General features: G+C 45.7%; 1 protein-coding gene across 1 annotated transcript; it reads right to left on the reverse strand.

Moving 5' to 3' along the window:
• Positions 1-3390: 3390 nt before the first annotated feature.
• On the reverse strand, positions 3391-21766 carry LOC147666332 (splicing factor U2AF 65 kDa subunit-like). The gene is made up of 8 exons (XM_086949126.1): positions 21647-21766; positions 19966-20101; positions 19620-19661; positions 19356-19515; positions 18929-19018; positions 4357-4473; positions 3653-3791; positions 3391-3485 (listed from the first exon to the last, which is right to left on the reverse strand). Exons 1-8 carry the CDS (start codon positions 21693-21695, stop codon positions 3391-3393), a joined length of 828 nt encoding a protein of 275 aa, XP_086805252.1. The 5' UTR covers positions 21696-21766.
• Positions 21767-21977: the final 211 nt, after the last annotated feature.

Here is a 21977-nt window from a genome sequence, read left to right on the forward strand (position 1 = left end):
CAAGCTGGTTCTGTGGGTGGCACAAGCAGTGCTGCATGCCCACCAGCAGCATTTGACTTACAAGCTCTGGGCACACATGGTGCACTGTACTAGGGTCTGACAAGTAAATCAAATAACCCAATCATGGAGTCACTAATCGATACATCAATTTAACACCGGGAGCACTTGCACTGTGGCACTGAATAGCAGTGGCACAGTGCCCAAAGCATCTAACCAGCAAAACAGATCAAAAACAGAAGAGGTAATCAGTAAAAATTGAAAGGGATACTAACACGAATGATACCAGGTATAACAGGGGACTAATGGGGTAGTTAATAGGATTCTATCAATGAGCATTAGTGACTAATTTTAATTATTGTGATGATTGTCTATTTAAAAGGTGTGGAACTAGGCTCTCTCTTGAGATGACAAGATGAGGGCACTATGTGCTTTTAAAATACCCCTCACACATTAAGAATCCCTTAGTGTCATGCTTCATCATGGGGGTCTTCCCGTCCCTCTATGGGGCGGGGCGTGCTGCGACCTACGAGCTACGCGGGAGCACTAGTTTAATTGTGACAATAGGCTATGTGTGGTGCAGTGTGGGTGATATCAGTGAGGTGTAGGGACCTATATATGTGAGTGCAAAATTAAAACGAAAAATTCCCTGGCTAGTAGAAAAAATAATTTATTAACTTCTCTGGCTGGGAACATTAACAAGCATTTACAATGCAATGGTTTCGCCTTTGGAAAAGTTAGAGCTATTGGCATTGTAAATGACAACATTTTTATTTATGTGTTGGTTTTGAAAGCAGATAAATAAATGGCATTGTCATTTACAATGCCAATACCTTAATCTCTCGCAAATGCGAGAACTATTGCATTTCCACTGTCCTAGTTATGGGGGTACAACACAGCCCAAGTGATGCAGGGCGCCCGCGCGGGCCATTACTCTGCAGCTAGAACAGCTCAAAGGATGCACATGGCCATCTGCCCTCCTTGCTTATTAACGCGTTATTTGTCAAAGGTTTGTTTGTATGCTGGGGGCAGAGGTGAGAGAGGTAACTGCTGCCTGTGCTTATTTTATTGCCCCAGTGGCTCTCTGCTGAGCAGCAGTTCAGTACAGGCTGCGGCCAGCGCCTGAGCTGGTAACATAGCACTACATTTAGATTGTGAGCTGCGAAAGTGAAACATTATGCAAATTTCCTAATGAATGGCTGATTTTCCCGTTTTGAAGAAAAAAAAAACAGTATTGCACTTTAGAGTGACAGTCTACCATATAAATAGTGATATGCAAACTGAAATACATAGATTTGTGGCGGCCTTGCTTAGTTCCGGAACTGTTTTTTAGATCCTTGTGCGCTTTAAGAGTACCCAGGTTTTCTGCTTTAAAAGGGTTTGTTCACGTGTGTTTTAAATGGATGTACACATTGGTTTTAACCAGTTACGGCAATATGAAACTGTGTGCTTTGTTTTTCTCTTGCAGTGCGGGTTATTTAAACGAGAATGCCGCTGCACTTCCATTGATTGAACTCGTAGCATGCCTCGAATGACCCATTTTCGTCTCTCCGGGTTTTATCGTAGAGCGCCACCATGTCACCAGGCTCTGTCAGGCCGCAAGCAAGCTTTCTAGAGAATGATGGACGGGTGGGAAATCCTACTAGGCTGTGGGCAGAGGGGGTGTTGTTTCAGACCCGCCTGACCGTGGGATGAAAGAAATAGAAACGAGAGCGGACAGCGGGAGGGGGGGGACGGGCACATGGACAGTGGGAGGGGGGGACGGGCACACGGACAGCGGGAGAGGGGGACGGGCACACGGACAGCGGGAGAGGGGGAGGGGCACACGGACAGCGGGAGGGGGGGATGGGCACACGGACAGCGGGAGGGGGGGACGGGCACACGGACAGCGGGAGGGGGGACGGGCACACGGACAGCGGGAGGGGGGGACGGGCACACGGACAGCGGGAGGGGGGCGAGAACGGGAGTAAAATATGCTGCTTACCTGCTAGCAACTCAATCGCGCAGCCCACCCCTACATGGCACACGCTGGAAATGAAACCAACATGCCGATACAAAAAAAAAAATCCGCCCACCGCCGGAATGAAGTCACAAAGGGGCGGGATGAGAAAAAAAAAGCCGTAACGCCCACCAATCGCCTCGGACAATGGCGGACGCCTCTCTCTTCCAATGGCTAGCCTCCATTTATGGAGCTAGCCAATGGAAAGAGAGGGTGGGACAAAGCCACACAGTGCAAGTTATTAGATTTCGCCTGCGCGAAACGCTGCTTGCGCAGCTTTCGACAGGCGGAACCTAAAAAGGGCCTTTTGAAATAAAAGCCAGCCATTTGTTTGTAAATGCGGTCTTTTGACCATTTGTTTAGCACTTGCATACCACAACATTGTAGTCTCCGCCAGTCTTTATGGAGCCAATTTCACACTCACAGGGGAAAAGAGGTGCCGCCCTATATAAAGCTGCAATGGCGCCAAACCATGTGGGCGATATGCCAACGAGGACTGTTCTGAATACCAAAGGCGGGATGACAGAGCATTAGCCGTTTTTAAACTTTTTGGTTTCCTTGTCATTTTTTTAAAGATCACAATGGCGGGATGACCGAGCATTAGCTGTTTAAACTTTTTGGTTTCCTTGTAATTTTTTTAAAGATCACAATTACTCACCGATTTTACATTTTGCAGCAGGATGGACACATGAACAGTTGCACAAAGTTTAGAGATAAACCAAAGATGGTTAAATACACATTTACAAAAAAACTATAAAAATCACATCAAATAATCGTACTTTTAAGGCTGACGTTCAAACCAAATCCTGCTTATACACCGGCGCCCGCCACAATCGGGCTCACACGCCAACAGACACGATTCAGGCCCCGGAGTTGTGCGCGCACGCAAAAATGAAGAAAAAAAACATGCAGACAGGCGAGTGGTGTGAGCGCACCGTGACGAGAGAGGAAGCCATATGGCGCCTCTGCTCGTCATTGTGCGCGTAACCGCACGCTCTATGCCAGCCAATAGCGTGTGGTAGTATTTTTAAAAGCCCACACACTAAATGTCTCGCAGAGCAGCGCATGCGCTGGCTCAGCGAAACCTAAAAAAGCAAACTATAAGACGGCAAGATGGTCAATGAGCAACCCTCAAAATTGCTGAACGTTTTGAACTATTTGCATTTCAACTTCATGTAATCTTATGAATTCACCACGGTTTCATATGTATTATTGATTGCTTTGGCCGACATGGGTAAAAACATTTGAAGATTTGGTTTCTGCAGTACAGTTCATGGGACGCTCTATGCCCTACCACTTAACTCATCTTCTAGCCGGAAACTTAATATCAACTTGAGCAGACCATAATAAATATTCAATGTACAGAGAAAAACCAGTACAGCAAATGTTACAAATTATGCCATGGTTACCTGGTCATCATTCAGATAGTTGGGTAAACCTCCAATAAACAACTGGTGTGCCGAGTCTGGCACCACAGTAGATACCACACCTGTAGGAAGAGACCATGCGATTAGCAAAGACTTGGGTTAAATGGGAAGTACCACTTATTTGCTGGCTAGTTGTGCACACAAGTGTCCAGAATGCTACGACAATGACACGCTAATTAAAATTCTACCGAATTACTGACACCGACATGCATTTTGTAATTAGTCTTACCTGGTACGTATACGGAAGGATTTTCAGACATGCCAGGAAGTGGCTGATAATCGTGTGGTCGACGGATCTTTAAAGACTGCCCCTGTAAAATGATACCATCGAAAGCCATGGCCTGTGTTGTTTCATCCACCGAGCGGAACTGCAAAAGAGGGAAAATCTGGCAATCTGTACAAACGTTTCATACCCTCCAGAGATACGTTGCACGACAAAAAAGTGAGGTGTACTTCAAGGACCTTAAAAACGAAAAAACAAGTTTATGCCACAAGTTACAACTCAAACGAGACACCATTGCACGTGGATAGTCAACAGCAATGGTAGTTATTATACGGACTGCCAACCAGGATCCCGGCTGTAAACACGATAGTGACCGATGACAATCCCAGAAGTATCACTGCCCATTCAATATCAACTCAGGTCATGCTCAAAATCTACATTACTAGGACATGTATTACAGATGCAAGTTGGGCAATGTGTGATAAACCGCAAATTATTCTACGGGAAGTTATACCGGAGCCAATCATTAGTAAAGAGGCAACGAAGGCCACTGTGGTACAGGCATAAATTAAGTCACATGCAGCCCCAACTCCCTTTCGAAAAGTGTACCTTCTATAAAACCATGCCGAGATCGTTTAAGTGGCAGAGGTGGGTGTGAATGGGAGGAGACTAAGACAAGACGTGGAATAAATCCCGAATTATAATCTCACCTCCAGGAATGCAAAGTTTTTGTCTTGGTTTATTTGCACAGCCAGCACAGGGTTTCCTGGGGCCTGTGTCAGACCTCCAAGGCGCATCTGGGCGTTGAAGAAATCCATCATGGCTTCCTGCAGAGGAGGCAGAAAATGAAGAAGGAAACACAAAATAACACCAACATGATATAGGGTTTATGTGGCACCAACCCGCTGAATATATAACAAAGAGCAGGCTTAAAATCTAGATGCTCCTACTTGCCTTGGACGATGGCAGCAAACTTATTTTGCTACGAAGGGATTTCAGCCCCACAATTCACTTAAAAAAGAAATGGAAACAACTTTGATCTTTGTTTTTATTAAGCGGGAGTCAATTTTATTTGTATACTTTCCATTTTAAAAGAAAAATCTAACACCAATTGACCTTTGATCGCTAGCTGCAAAAGAAGCTTATGGTCAAATAAACACATTAGTCAGCCATGTAATTTTGGAATGGGTTATCCTGAAGCAGTCCATTACATGGTTATTTCCAGGTGCCCAAGAAAAGGAACAACTAACGCCCACCCTCACCAGCCACCATGAGTAGGGGAATACAAACAAACCCACAACCAGTTTAGAAACCTAGACCAATGGGAACCGTCCAGGAAGTCTAGCAGCAACATCACCGCTCCCTAAAAGTAACTACTGCACGATTAAATATATACTGTGAATCCCTACGTCCTCTTATTGTGCAGAGGTATTTGTATTCAATTAATTGCCCCGACAGGCTGTCTCTTGGCCTACTAAAATTGCATTTTCTATATTATGCACTCTATTTACGATCAGACTCGGTCCTTTTTTTGTTTAATGTATCTTGCACAACTTCTAAAGGTGGCGGTTGACTCGCTCAGTGAACGAAGCCTTGACAGCCTAGCCATGGCAGGTTTTATTATTTGAACGGCGGCCATTACACAAATAGTTTACAGAGAATTGGGGCATAAAAGCTGAAAACAGCTGCGGAGATGCACAGCTCGATTCCAACACGTGGCAGCCGGTTCAAACAAAAGGACACAATTGGGAGGGCGGGATTTTTGATCTCTAGTTTACCACTCCAGATCTAAACCCCGTTCAGGTCGACTGAATCTTTATTGCCTGTCATTGAGGAAAGAAGGTGCATCCAATATCAGGTTAGTTTGACTAATAATGGGCTCGACTCTGAAAAACCACATACTACTTCTAAATTTCAAAGGTTTATTATAGAGTCACTGATAACTGCAAATACAGGCATCTCAAAACGAGATTCAAAAGGTATATGGGCACTAATACATACATATGTTCTCTAAAAGCTCTTAGGCGACCAAAGAAGAACACCAAGACTAATTCCAGAATCATCAGGGTTGCAAGAATAGACACAAATGGTAATGTATCCGTCATTTACAAAGGAAGGAAGGAATCAGGTTAGGCTGTCCCTACTCTGTACTGGATGGTATCCCTACTTAACAAAATCCCTACCTATCAAAGGTGTCAGCTGTGAATGACTTCCTAAGAAGTTCACCCACTCTTAGTCTTTAGGTGAAAACCTATAATCTCCAGTCATGACCCCTCTCTGCCTACCCATCCGCTCTCTGAAAGGTCCTCAGGCATCTGCTCTCTCTCCACCCAGGGGTGCTGTCCCTAATACAAAAACACAATTACTGTTGAAACGCCCCTCTCGAGACGCCCCTCACGTGGTGTCGGTTCTGGCTTTTTCCATGATGATCTTCCTTTGGGCCTCGTGTTTAGCGTTGACCTTGCTTCTCAGGCTTCTTCTCCAGCATGCTGATACCCCCGAAACATTCCTGAACCCTCCTCCATGTCTGTACCAGTCTCCTCGAACAGAGCTCTATTCATCCAACTCTTAATTGGAACCCCCCTCGCACCTGCCGACAGACATCCTCAACTTGAATCCCAATTCTCATAGACTTCTAACAGAAGTTTGCAACTTATTTCTCGACACAACTCGGCCTGTACCAGCACGTGCAAATCAGAAAAACCTTTTTATCACTTCAGGCCTACAACCCTTCTCGCAGAGGTTTTATTCTCTTCAAATCCTTTCGTGAATTAAAATAACATGTTAACACTTTTATTCTTTGATTATGAGAAACACTTCTATGAAATATAAATCTAACAAATAAACAGAATTACTAAATAACATTAGTGCAATCCATGTCTTGTATAAGTGTACATTTCCAATCCTCTCTGCCCTGGCCATGAGGCCTGTTCCCTTCTATGCTTTGCAGCATGACATTCCTCCGTTAGCAGCTACATAACATGGATCATGATTAATCACGTCTAATAAGACTAAATATTTTACACACATTTCTGCGTCAGTCCCAATTCTATATAAATTCTCTATGTTAACTACACAAGTCTAAGTATAGGTGAATGCTTTTTCAACACTTACAAGCACTTCTATTAAGGTTTGTGCGACCGACTTGTACTTGTGATGCACTCATGCATTTTGTTCAGTTTGCGCTCTCTCAGTTCCCCCCTTTGATGACCTCTCGTGGTCATCATCAAAATTTAAACTGAACTAGTTGCAATCCCCCCTCGTTTCAGCATTTCTAGAGCCCTCAGACTCTTGTACTGATTGTCCTGCATGGCAGCTAATCTCCGTTCCTGTTCTCTCCTGGATCTCTCCAACCTATTTGATCTGTACCATTGGTACGACCTCACCAATCCCCACAACATGATCACACAGATCACTATTATGATGATAGGCTTCAGTATGTACCATAAAAGGCTCTTCCCTATGTTGGCGAACCAACCTCCAACTTCACCCATTCCATGACCCACTTTTTCCCAAACGTTTACTTTAGTTAGGCCTTCGATTTCTTTGTGGATATTAGTTATGTTCATAATGACTTTCTCAAGAGGTTTTGAATTGTCTGGAATGTAAGTGCAGCATTCCTGGACCTTCAAAGCCTTACAGACTCCGCCCTCTTTGGCTATCAGAACGTCTAACGCAAGACGGTTCTGAAGCACCATGGCCCTTATCGACTGCATCTCTCCTTCCACCAGCATTAAGGATCTAGCAGTACTGGCAGACAATCTGTCTACGACTGTTGCCAGTCTCCTAATTTTGACATCATTGAGGATCAGTCCTAAAAGAGGAAATGCAGCGCCAAATACATCTCCAACTATTTCCGCATCCCCTAGGTCTCTTCTCCCTCTTGTTGAGACCTTGCCCTCTATAATCTCTAAGTCTTGGGCATGGTATATTTTGGGGAAGACAATTGCCAAATAACATGATCCGTACCAGTTATCAGGTAGTCTCACGTAGGCATTTCCACATACAAAATATACATTTGGAATCACTTGCATTCCTTTCAAAAAGTCCTTTGTGTAATATTCTAATCTAAAAGCATGTTCACAACTGACCTCCCCTACGAATACATTTTCGTAGTACGTTTTACTTCTGTGAAGGCTTTACTTCCCTTTCTGTGTTCGATCCAAAGCTATTGGACCACTACTACCCTTCCTTTTGTGTGCTTTCTCCTCTTCGGTCCAATCTGTCTTCCACTGTCCTGATTTTTTCAGAATCTTTTGCCTTCTATAACGATCATCCACTTGCCCTATAAACTTCTTCTCGACTTCTGACACTTTGCAAGTCAGATTATTTCTGCGGGCATGTGAAGTATCTAAAGTATCCCAAGGAACGAAGAACTTTGCCAATCTGTCTTCACTCTTATAGTAGTCCCATTTATTCATTTGCTTGTAATTTGGGACTTCTGGTAACACTGAATCGTAATTAGAAAAATAATATTCAAAACTATCTCTTCCGTAAAATATGCTAAGCAATAAGCTACATGTAATGCCATAAGTCAGGGGGAGGTGATGATATCTAATGCCTTCATCTACGGACGCAGGCAGTTGCATACACACATAACAGTCCTTGACCTCCATGGCATTGACATATTCATATAACAGTTTGGCATAAGCATTTGACCTATAGTCGCCCTGGGACTCATCCATATGTAACCTACGGGTTTCTGCTGCTAATAACGCTCTCTCCTGTGTGGTTTCCCCTTTCTTACCAGCAGCAGTGGGTTTTGGTGTCACTACAGATTTGGCGTCTGGTACCCTTGCCTCACTCTCGTGTCCCATCACATATGATACAGTAACTACTAAAGCTATAAGAAATATCACTCCCACTATTAGTGTGCCTATTATACATTTGGCTCTGTGGTTCGGATTACCGGCCTCCATATTCTTCAGACAGTATGATTCCTTTCTCCTGTTCGACACAAAGTTCTTTCTCTTTGAGTTCCTTTACAGTCTCTCTTGATCCTTCAGTCTTTAGAACCACACAATCGGAAGCTGGCAATCTCTTTTTGCAAAGTCCTTTTGAACTTTAACACAGACAACCCTAGCCCTTCTCCGTCAACTTAAAGGAAAAGTCCCTAAGTGTTTTCTCCTTCCACTAGGCGCTAGGTTATCTTCTCACTCTCGTTTATTTACAAAGTCTTTAAGCATCTACAATGAGGCTTGAACCAGCGGCTTGGATAGCGTAGTTCAATATTTCCAAATGAAGAATGTGCTCTTCATGACTTGTTATCGTTGTTCCGAAGTCGGGGAATTGTAATTCGGTGAAGAACATGTGCTTTAACTTGCTTAGGTAGGGAGGGTTGGGAATTTTGAACGTTAGTGACCCTTCTGTTTCGACTCCAGGCACCAACAGCTGTACTTCTACTGTGATGATGGGTTCAGTGCTGGTCACTATCACCGCCCTTATTCTCCCTGTGACTCGTTCCCAAGACATCTGTCGCCAGGTATGTCCACTCAGGAGTGGCGTATCTTCTGTTAGGCACACGTACTCTCCTTGACCTTCTTAGATCTGCTGTTTCAGAGCCCAGAGCGCCTTCGTCCAGGTCTGAGTCTTCGGATATTGGAGCAAGGGATCTCTCTGGGGTTGACCTCAGACTTGACCTTCTCCTTTGCGGCCAGCTGGCCTCTCCACGCCTTGCCCTCCTGCTCCTTGTCCTTCTGCTTTGTTCGTGCTCACTTTCAGCTTGGCCAGCGTCTGATTCATACTCCCAGCTACTTCCTCCTTCTGTAGCGTCGCCGGTTTCACTATTGTACTGACCGTCCTCGGCCTGGTCAGACACGCTCCCAGCTTCTTCTGGCACCTCTACAGCTTGGCTGGTCCCCTCTATGGCTTCTCTGTCCACAGCTGGACTTACATCCGAGAGAGGAGCTGTTTCTTCCAGAGGTGCTGGAACTCTCCGCGTGTGGGACGCGTGGATCCAGTTGGGCAGTCCTCCCACTTTCACAGCAGTGTTCGAGGTTAGGATGATCTGGTAGGGCCCACGCCACCGGACATCTAGGCAGCTTCTTCTGACGTACTTTTTGACCAGTACCCAGTCTCCAGGGCACAGGTCATGACACAAGTCCTGGCACGACGGGTCCTCGGCAGCCTGCACCTAAAGGGACACAGAATGAATGGCATCAGACAGACCCTTACAATAGTCCAGGATCATATCATCTGTGATATTCAACAATGCTGCAGTTGGTACTGATGGCAATCTCATTGCCCTCCCCATTAACACCTCGTTTGGTGATAGTCCCGTTCTTCTGTCTGGGGTACTACGGATGCTCATGAGAACTAGTGGCAGGGCATCAGGCCAACTCAGAGACGTTGATGAACACATTTTGGCAATTCGGGACATTATGGTGCCGTTTATCTGCTCCACAATTCCCGAAGCTTCTGGTCGATAGCTACAATGCAATTTCTGGTCTATGTTCAGGGCTGCACAAATCATCTTCACAAGCTCGCTGTTGAAATGTGTTCCCCTATCTGATTCCAAAGAGGCCGGTACCCCGAAGCGCGGAATGAGTTCCCTAAGCAATAACTTGGCTACTGTGAGGGTGTCACACCTGCGTGTAGGGTATGCCTCGACCCATCTGGAAAATATGCAAACAACCACCAGGACGTATCGAAGGCGGTTGCACCTTGGCATTTCAATGAAATCCAGTTGCATTCGATTAAACGGACCTCCAGACCTCCCTATGTGACTCAATGCAACTGGTGTTCTTTTCCCTATGTTCAGCTGCTGACAGGTCACACAACGCTGGCACACTGCTTCTGCTGCTACTCTGAATTTGGGGTTGTACCAGGTTTGTCTGAATACTCTCAACATAGCGTCTCTCCCTAGGTGTACTGGACCATGTATTTGCCTTGCCATTGGGCTCACCAACTCATTTGGCAACACTGCCCTTCCATCTGCTGAAACCCAAAAGTTTGTTTCGCCCATCACACATCCGGCAGTTTCCCATGTTCTTTTCTCAAAATCTGGTGCATTTTCTTGTATACATTTTAACTCGTCCCAAGTATCTACAGTTTCCAATATCATAGCTAATTCAGTCCTTGCATTTATTCCACCCACTTCCACCTCCGTGAAAGAGTACCCTTGTTCGGCACAATAACGTGCAACTTCGTCGGCATACCTATTGCCATGTGACACAAAGTCGGTGTTCCTGGTATGTGCTGTACATTTCACAACGGCAATAGCTGCCGGACATTGCAAGGCTTCCAACAATAAGCGTACAAACTCCCCATTTCAAATGGGTCAACCTGAAGAGGTCATGTAACCCCTTTGAGACCACAATTGCCCGTAATCATGAACTACCCCGAAACCATATTGGCTATCGGTGTATATGGTGACTCGAATTTGGTTGCTTGCCAGGCAGGCACGCGTCAATGCAACAATTTCAGATACCTGAGCGGAGTGTACTCCTTCCAGGCAGGCGGCTTCCACTACTCCAGTAATTGTACAAACAGCATAATCTGCTCTCAACTGACCAACATCGTCTCTTACACATGAGCCATCAACAAAGAAAACTTCATCAGGGTCAGTCAGTGGCTCATCCACGATGTCGGGTCTCGGTTTGGTGCATAGTTCAGTCACATCAAGGCAATCGTGATCTGTACATACATCATCATCAATGTCACTTGGGAGTGGCATCAGTGTAGCAGGGTTCAAAACAGAGCATCTCTTGAGGGTCACGTTCTGTGCAGCAAGAATGACTTGCTCATAGCGCGTGAGCCTGCTATTGGTCAGATGCTGTGTTTTGGTCCTGGTCATCAACAATTCAACAGAATGTGGCACATACACCTCTAACTGGTGTCCCATTACTATGTTCTCACACCTCTCAATGCTGACACCCGTTGCAGCAACGGATTTGAGACATCCGGGCAACGCTGCGGCTACTGGGTCTAAGGTAGCCGAGAAATAGGCGACTGGTCTACGGGCATTCCCATGGATTTGGACCAGGACTGACAAAGCACAACCCTCTCTTTCACAACAGTAAAGCAAGAATGTTTTGTCGTAATCTGGCATTCCCAGAGCAGGAGCACGACACAGGTCCTCTCTCAACTGCAGGAACGCCATCAAACAATCTTTGTCCCATGGCACCGGATCACTCACCTCCTTGTGCGTCAGTTTTTGCAAGGGTTTTGCTTTCAGTGAAGAGTTCGCTATCCACTGCCGGCAATAACCCACCATCCCTAGGAACATCCTGACCTCTCTCTGTGTTTTAGGTGCGTTCATTTTCATGATCGCCTCTATCCTGTCTGGTGACACCTTCCGTTTTCCTTTTTCAATTCTGTGCCCCAAATACTGCACTTCCGTCAGGCAGTACTGCAATTTGCTCGGGGACACCTTGTGCCCGTTTGCAGCTAGGTGATTTAGCAAAGCAATGGAGTCCTCCTTGCAAGCTTCTTCAGTTTCTGACGCAACAAGTAGGTCGTCTATGTACTGGACCAGAACCGAATTCTGGGGCAGCACTAGACTTTCAAGATTTTTCTTCAAAAGCTGGTTAAAAATCGATGGGCTCTCTGTATACCCCTGTGGGATATGACACCATGTTAATACGCGACCTTCCAGCTTAAAAGCGAAAAGAAATTGGCTATCCTCGTCCAAAGGGATCAAAAAGAAAGCCTGGCAAAGGTCTATCACTGTGAACCATTCGGCTTGGATCGGTATCTGGAACAATATCACTGATGGATTCAGTACCACTGGACAACATGAGACAACTATGTTATTGATTTTTCGAAGGTCCTGCACTATTCTGAATTTCCCACTTGGTTTCTGCAAACCCATAATCGGGGAGTTACACGGACTACCCACAATTTTTTTCAGTATTCCCTGCTTAATTATGGACTCGATCACGGGTTTTATACCTGCAATCGTTTCTGGGGTCAATTTATATTGGGGTGTTCTCGGAAACTCAGCATTCGGTTTTACTATGATTTTCACTGGGTCCACTCCCTTGACTAGTCCAATCTCTTCCCCAGTGAAATCCCACACTTCTGGTGTCACGGTCTCCCTTAGATCCCACGGGAGCTCATCCACTGTCAAAGTGGGATACAGTTCCACACACGTTCTTGAGTTTGCGACCTTAAAGTCAGCGTCATTATCATTAGTCAGTACCTCCACTCCCTGCGGTGTGCAGTATATTGTACAATTTAACTTGCACAATAAATCCCTTCCCAATAGACATACAGGGCTAGAATCACAAACCACAAACTGATGCTCATCGCTGTATTTCCCTATTTTCCCTAGCACTGGTTCGGTCAATGGGCTTGTTATTCTCTTGTTTGCGACCCCCACCACTTGAATCGTTTCTCCTGACATTGGCAGTCCTGGAACTACGGCTGATCTTATCGTGGATCGAGTGGCCCCTGTGTCTACTAAGAAAGTCGTGGGACACCCTGCCACTTCGGCCTCAACGTATGGTCCCCTTTGGTCCACGTCTAAGACTGCCCCGAGGGTACAGTCTTCTCTCTCCACTCTCTGTCCCGTTAGGGGATCAACGTAGTAACACTCTTCTCCTCCTACGAAAAGAGGCATCTGTCTATAGGTCTTTCCCGCTATCCCTATTCTGGGTGGTTGAGGGAACTGGGCTCGTGGAGCTGGGGTCCCCCCTTTGACCACCTTTCCTTGGTATCCTGTTGCCCCTTTTCCTGGAGTGTTTTGAACCTCTTCCTCCTCTATCTCTAGTTCTCCAATTTCAACGTTGTAGGGACACTCGCGTTTCCAATGTCCCACCTCGTTACATTGATGGCACCGGGTCGTCTTTTTCAATGTCGCAATGTCTACCCTAGGTCTTGTGTTGGAGTTCTCCTCATTACCTTTGTTCTGGTTATTCTGTCTCCTGCCCACGGTCCCTGTTCCCTGTTGCTGTTGTCCACCCTTACCAGCTGACTGCATCTGTACCACCATCAGTTTTTCTTTTAGCTTTTTTGCTTTTGAATCTATCTCGTCACTGCAGTACCTAGCATATCTCAGAATTTCGTCCAACGGTTTATTTTGCCAACAAATCAAGTGTTGCTGAATCATTAAACAAATATCCGGTCTTAAACCCAAAACAAATTTAGACACAAACTGCCCTATGTCTTTAGGATCCATTACGTCCAACCCGCTATATTGTTTAAACGCCTTCAGCAATCTCTCATAATATACATGGACTGTCTCCTTGGGTTCCTGCCTAGTTCGATCTATTTTGACCCAATCTATGTCCTGCATTGGCACCTTTTCCTTCAGCCAAGTCATCACTCTCTCATATTTTGTCATTACTGTCTCGGACGGTCCATTAGTCCGTGCATCTCTCTCTGGTTCTGATGTGGGCCATTCAGCACTAACCTTACATGCTGACCACAAGTCTCCTGGTACCACGATGTCAAACAGGGTGTTCAGGTCAACCCATAGTACTTTGGAGATTTTTACGAACCTCTCTACCTGCTTGTACCATTCCACTGGGTTCTCCCTCAATTTTGGGAAGGAATTGGTAAAGGCAGCTAAGTCCCCCTACTCCAGGGCACATGCACGTAGCTCCCGTTTGCAACCTCACGCAAAGGGTATGCCTCTATCTTCTGCAGCCCTCCCTCTGGGGACATCCCAAGTGTGCTTCTCCTGACGGTCCCTTTCTTGGACCATCTTTCTTCCCATTTATCCAGCGCTCTCCATGTCCTTATTCCAGTGATCAATTCCCTTATGTGTGTTTTTAATCCTATTGTTCTTCTCTCATCTAGGTCCTGATCTGAATAATGTAGCCTGTGGTTACCCTGTAATGCTTTGGTCCTTGACAAGTCTACCATGTATTTTCCTGCCAGTTCGACTAATTTCTCATGTGCTGCTCTCGCTTTCCGAGTGATGTCCTTTGCCATGAACAGTACTTCATCCTGCTCGTACATTTCCATTCTCTTCAAAGGCAAAGTACCATCTACCATGTCATCCAGATCTGATCTTAAACTGGCGACATCAAGTCTCTTGGCTTTTATCTCAGCTCGCAGTATGTCTTTCTTAGGGTGTTCATTGATATCTCTCCCATCCCAGCTCCGAGTCCTACGCCTAGGCTCAGGGGTGTTAAGGAGAGTCCTCCCTTGTTCCCATCTTTCTAAATCCCATGCTCGGCCATCTTCCCTTGGAGGGTGGTGAAACACTGCCCTGTTTCCCCCAATCTCATTTCGTCCATTCTGCCTGTTTTCCTTAGCCCCATGATAGGACTCTCTGCTGTTCTCCACCCTGTCACTATTCCCTCGTTGCCTAGTGTCACTCAGTATCTGGTAAGCTCCTTCTCGGCTCCCCACGTCCCCAGGATTCCGTTCATGTCCGTGATCACAGGGGTCATGGCGAGACCTCTCGCAACTCTCGTTTTGTCCACTATTGCCAGACGCATAGTGAGTGCACTTAAAGCTGTCCCTGTACTCCTGCGTTCTCCTATCCCCTTCGCTGTGAATGGGACGGGACACCCCCCCACACTCCGGGCTCCTGTTTTCCAGTACTGGTCTACCTCCACTCCTGGTACGACAAGTATCTCCTCTACTTTCCTGACTCTTCCCGTCCCACTCCGGACTGCTTTCATCAGTCCCGCAGTGAGTCCGGATCCTGCTATCTTGGCTTTCCCTTTCAGCTTCCGCTGCTATCAGGCTCTTGTGAGCCTCTACTGCCGCATCCCATTCCTTCATGTACTCTCTTAACTCCTGGAAGGATTTCGGCTCTGATCCCCTCAGATCCGTCGGCCATCTCGGGCCCCCCTGATCTCTTGTGGGATCTACTGCTGTATGTACTGGGGTACTCCAATCTCTTGGTCCTGGCAGCTGTCTTGGGGAATTGATCGTATCGTTCCTCCTCGCTATTTCTGCTCTCTCCCTGTCCAATCGTACCTGTTCCTCCCCTCTGGCTCTCTCTGGGTCATAAATCGATACTATAGGACCTATAGTAACAGGTACTTGCAGGGCGTTTGGTAGTGCATAGGATGTGGCACGCTCCGTTTCTGGCGCCTTTTGTACCACAAACCTTCCGACTACCTTCTGCACCGGACTAGGTTGAGGCAATTCTTTACTTGCAGTGGGATCCCAATCTGTGCTAGGAAGCGGTCTATACTCCCCTATGCCAGCCCCCCTTCTCTGCTGGGCTCGGCATTTTCTGTCTCTCTATTGTACGGGGGTGGCCTATCTGTTAGCAACCTATTTATCAGGCTGTCCTCTGTCTCGCTCTCATCATCTTCCTCTAATGGGCTCCTGTTTTCCGCCACCTCTATCACTGGGTACAGTTTGTTTACTTCAAGGTTATGCACTCTCCAACTTTTAGCATCCGCATCCCATTTGGCATCCTGCACTGCTCTTACCGATCGTTTCACCCTTTCTTGACGCCTGTTCTGGTTTCTATCATGCGCCGCCCTAATCCATGCATTGAGGGCTTCAAACTGGGTCGGTCTAGGCAGAGGTCTCATTGAGGTCATAACTGCTTTTAACTGATGTAATACCTCTAATCTAAACGTCCCATACTTTGGAAACGTCAGTTCCTCGTTCCCTTCCGTAATCTTACACCAATTTGAAATCCACAATATAGTATGCAACCCAACATTCGTTGCCATATAATTAGCCGACGTACCCTCCGGCGGGGCTTCTTCCCCATCATAAGATCTCCGCCTCTCTCTCTTAAACGCCGCTCTTAACCATTTAAAACACTTCATGATCAAACGTACAATTTCCTGCTTCGCTATTCTGTTTACTTCCTGGTGACAATCCGCCAATCCTAGCGCGGCTTTGCTAGCTGGCCTATCACAGCGCGGTCTCCCCCCGACCGGCCAATCCGAGCCCGGCACTTTTCTGACGTCACTCGTCTCCCCTTCGCAGCAGTTCCCTTCCTTTCTCAGCTCGTCTCCCGGTCACGCATGCGTCTCATTCATACACTGAAAGGTGATTACTTCCAACCAAGCGATCACTTCTCTTGCCTGTGCGTCCACAGTTTATCTGTAATTGTCACTACAACTGACGAAATGCCTTTCCAGGCAATCGTCTCTCTGATAGGTTGCTTACACACCCTAACTTCCGACCAGCGTCCGTTACTCACACACTCACTCTTACGTTCCCCCTATCACGGTCCTGCGGGCGATCAATGGTACCTCATGACCCCCTTCACACTGGTTGACAATTACTCTGGATGTCCGATACACCCGAACCACTTAAGCTCTCTTCTGAACTTAAGATTTGCACCGGTTGCGCGCGCTCACAACCTATTCCACAGTCACTCTACAGGCATTCAACTCCGCAAAACATTACAACATAGATACAACACAATAACACCGCAATCTAACACGCATGACCCTTTATACTCACTCTCGACCGATACTGCTGCTTTTCTTTCTCGCGCCGTCAGCACCTTCTTCGGCGGGCGGTTCTTCTGGTCATCGATCTCTAGGGGCCTTGGGGTAATCTAACCTGGCCTAGATCACCTTCCTCAAGAAGGCAACCATCCTCTATAGCTACCAACTGGGAGGGCGGGATTTTTGATCTTTGGTTTACCACTCCAGATCTAAACCCCGTTCAGGTCGACTGAATCTTTATTGCCTGTCATTGAGGAAAGAAGGTGCATCCAATATCAGGTTAGTTTGACTAATAATGGGCTCGACTCTGAAAAACCACATACTGCTTCTAAATTTCAAAGGTTTATTATAGAGTCACTGATAACTGCAAATACAGGCATCTCAAAACGAGATTCAAAAGGTATATGGGCACTAATACATACATATGTTCTCTAAAAGCTCTTAGGCGACCAAAGAAGAACACCAAGACTAATTCCAGAATCATCAGGGTTGCAAGAATAGACACAAATGGTAATCTATCCGTCATTTACAAAGGAAGGAAGGAATCAGGTTAGGCTGTCCCTACTCTGTACTGGATGGTATCCCTACTTAACAAAGTCCCTACCTATCAAAGGTGTCAGCTGTGAATGACTTCCTAAGAAGTTCACCCACTCTTAGTCTTTAGGTGAAAACCTATAATCTCCAGTCATGACCCCTCTCTGCCTACCCATCCGCTCTCTGAAAGGTCCTCAGGCATCTGCTCTCTCTCCACCCAGGGGTGCTGTCCCTAATACAAAAACACAATTACTGTTGAAACGCCCCTCACGAAACGCCCCTCACGTGGTGTCGGTTCTGGCTTTTTCCATGATGATCTTCCTTTGGGCCTCGTGTTTAGCGTTGACCTTGCTTCTCAGGCTTCTTCTCCAGCATGCTGATACCCCCGAAACATTCCTGAACCCTCCTCCATGTCTGTACCAGTCTCCTCGAACAGAGCTCTATTCATCCAACTCTTAATTGGAACCCCCCTCGCACCTGCAGACAGACATCTGCAACTTGAATCCCAATTCTCATAGACTTCTAACAGAAGTTTGCAACTTATTTCTCGACACAACTCGGCCTGTACCAGCACGTGCAAATCAGAAAAACCTTTTTATCACTTCAGGCCTACAACCCTTCTCGCAGAGGTTTTATTCTCTTCAAATCCTTTCGTGAATTAAAATAACATGTTAACACTTTTATTCTTTGATTATGAGAAACACTTCTATGAAATATAAATCTAACAAATAAACAGAATTACTAAATAACATTAGTGCAATCCATGTCATGTATAAGTGTACATTTCCAATCCTCTCTGCCCTGGCCATGAGGCCTGTTCCCTTCTATGCTTTGCAGCATGACATTCCTCCGTTAGCAGCTACATAACATGGATCATGATTAATCACGTCTAATAAGACTAAATATTTTCCACACATTTCTGCGTCAGTCCCACTTCTATATAAATTCTCTATGTTAACTACACAAGTCTAAGTATAGGTGAATGCTTTTTCAACACTTACAAGCACTTCTATTATGGTTTGTGCGACCGACTTGTACTTGTGATGCACTCATGCATTTTGTTCAGTTTGCGCTCTCTCACAATAATAGAGCTTCAGTGCACCAAGCTTAATTAAAATGCAACAGCTTGGATTCCAAAGAAGATTCAATTTCCTCGTGTCTATACACATCAAATTCTGGGGCAGAAAAAAAAGCCTGTTCATCTGAAACATGCACCGCTAGAGGAAAGTGAAACACGGACAGGATCCTGGTGAGACTAACTGAACGGCCACAAAACCTGAAATATAAGATACGAGGAGCTGAAAATGGGGGGAAAAGGTTGTTAGTTTTGTGACCAGGTTCCAATGCAATCTTTACTATACACCTACTGCACACAAAGCTTCTCGGTAGGAGAGAACGGAGGACGGCATATGGAAACCACGGGTACCTCAGTGATTCCGAAGGGGATATTTCCAACGTAGAGTGGGCGGGCCTGCCTGGTCATCTGGCTGCCGAAGGAAGCAAGACAAGAGAGAACCTGTTATAAAGAAAAAGACTATGGACCAAGAGAAACAAGTTTTTTTCCAAATATCAAAAAGGGTTTATACACACAAAACATGGGTGTAGCGTGAATACAAAATGAATACCAGAGGATTCCTCCAATTGCTTGTGTGTATGTCTGTACAGTGTGTATATATACACAGACACTCCACCGAGTTGCGGTTTGCTAGGGCACTGTTCAAGAAGCCCAATTGAATTGGAAATATGCTTAAACGTTGCTTTCGTAGATACATACTAAAGCCCACCAATGACGATATCTAATAAATGCCCAAAGGGAAATAGCTAATTGCGGTAGTGTACATACATGCACGTACATCTATACAACAAGCGATTTGGTATGTTGGCGTGGGATGCTCGTTAAAATATATACCTTGCATGGCTTTATACTGCATTGGTGTGATGTGTTCAAACCCAGGAGGTGGGACATCCCAGTACTTGCGGATCTTCTTTTTCTTCTCATGCCTGGGAGACCTGCTGTGAACAGGAGAAACAATAAAGACTTGCAGTGGCTGAGAGAGAAATAGCGAAATGTGTGAAAGCACCCAACTTTGTCAGGAGCCCGGAATTGGTATGCTAACCTCTTATCAAACGATGGCTGTATGTGTTCTACAAGGTTATCCCTAGACAAAAATCGATAAGGAGTAAAACGAGTGGTAACAATCAATTTTCCACTGTGTGTCACAAAACATACATCAGAAAGGAATAAGCAGTCTATAACAAAGCAATTAAAACGCATAGGTAGAATGCACAATGTATATATAGATCGAGGAAACAGATTAAGGGGGCGGGGGGTGGAAATTTGTGGCAAAGGAATTATGCGAACGTGGACCAAAAAAGCATGCAATAGACTTATAAAAGATATGGAAATAAAAACGGTGGTCCCGCCATTTCACTGGTCTAAGCCTACGAACGGCACATCCATACCTGCGACGTCTTCGGTCCCGGGAGCCACTACGCTGCTCTCTGCCACGCCTTTCCCTACTGCGGCTACGACGCTTTCGCTCGCGGCTCCTAGAGCGACTGTGACTTCGTTTCCTGTGACGGTTCTCCTTGTCACGTTCTATAAAGTGAAAAAAAGGATTTAGTTTCAAACAAAAAGCAACGTAGTAACAATGAGCAAGACGAGGTAGGCTCGGATGAACTTAAGAGTTCATAGATAGGCAAGCCATCTCTTATCCATGGGACCACTGAGGTACTCAAGTGTTCGTACAATTGCAATTTAGAACGGCAACTCTACCGAACTATTTTGTACACATTGCTTCAGTTATCTTACCAATGCTCATTTCTAACGAAGCTAAGTGAGCAACAACAATGCAAGTTGTGCTCCTATTGGTTTTCCTAATATGTATGGCATATGGTACCCTTACACTAAACGCACTTGCACATTTTTTTACATCTACCTATGAGGTCCAACCCGTGAGAGCAATCTCCTTAGTGTTATTCTGTCTAGGTTGTATTCTACCTGCATACAGACTTATAAATGGATTTTTTATAAGTCAAAGTTTTTAGCGGTCAGTCTAGCTGATGGATCCACCTAATAGGAATTCGGACGTTGCACTTATAATGCATTAACGCTATGCTTCGTAGGGTTCTATTATGTGCAAGCATCATTCGGCTTACTCGCCACACACGTCCCTATTTTAACAGTTTATTAAGTTGATATATTTTAATCTGTCGGTTAACATTTGTCTGCAGAAAGAATTATGGCAATGCATGCGTTGGTAAATACACTGTTTTGTACGTCTTTGCACTTTTGACAGTCGTAATGACCGAATAAAGTTCTGACTAACTGCCTGGCATAAAATACGGTAATCAGAGAGAGCGCACGAGTGCAACCGTACTGCTTTGCCAGACTAATATAAAAGTAGTCGTGCCTTCATCTGGTTTCCACAGTAAACCTCGGTGCTCATTTCAAAACGCAGTTTGCCTCAGTAGCATTAAATGCACTATGAACATAAGCCAATGTTTTCAGACCACATACTTTCAAGTATATATCGCTATCCGATCCAAATAACACATTACAGCATTTAAAATGTCACTTAACGAGTGTGCTATGAAAAGATCTAAAACATAGTCATACTTTACTAATAAAAGTGGCAAGTTATATTAACACCTAAAAGCCTGCACCCCTACCCGTTTAAAGTTTTCAAGTCAAAACACTGTTCATGTGCTCGCGTGCCTAGACCAAAAGCCATGTGCAGCGAGCCGCCAGGAAAAAGGGATGAAAGAGACAGGGGCAGAGCTCTAGCATCAGTGCTCTCCAGCGGTGCTAAAACCAATACGTTTAAAGTGGAGGGCTGGCTGGGTCATTTCTGGTAAGAGGGAATGGGATGAACAATGAAACATCCCGTCGGTCAAGTACGTGAGCTTGACCACGGTGTACTTATAAAAACGCATCTCGTGCCCCACGACCAACATTCGTTCACAGATGCCCTTGTCAAGTCTCTGCAGCGTGCGTGATTAGCCTAGAAATACTAAGAAAAAATCCCCCAAACTAATCGAGAACAGGCTTTAGGCCTAGAGCGTCCTCCATTTTCCCGCGATAGGCCGATGCGCACATCGATTGTTGGGACCGCTTAACTTCCCCCTCTACCGCGCGCCTCACCTAGTTTGTTTTCGTTCAGTTGCCGCTCAAACTCGTCGAATTCGGACATGTTGGACACCCTGATGGTGGTGGTGGTGGTGTCGCCGCTGCCGGGGGCTTCTTTCGACCCCTCCTGCCGTAGCCAAGGAAAGCGACGACGACGACCCAAACGAATATCTCCTGCAAAAAAAGAGGCGGTATCAGGGCGAGTCCGCCCGCCCCGCAAATCTCAATAGCCAATCATCTACCGCACTGAAGAAGGCAACCACTGAGGATAAGCTATAACATTTGCGGCCAATCAAAAAGAAAAATTTCGAGCAAAATCAGCCAATCAAGAGCAGTATTCGCTCCA

Source organism: Lissotriton vulgaris, unplaced genomic scaffold (genome assembly GCF_964263255.1).
Source record: "Lissotriton vulgaris unplaced genomic scaffold, aLisVul1.2 SCAFFOLD_4447, whole genome shotgun sequence".
In the NCBI taxonomy this organism is placed as follows: Eukaryota; Metazoa; Chordata; class Amphibia; order Caudata; family Salamandridae; genus Lissotriton; species Lissotriton vulgaris.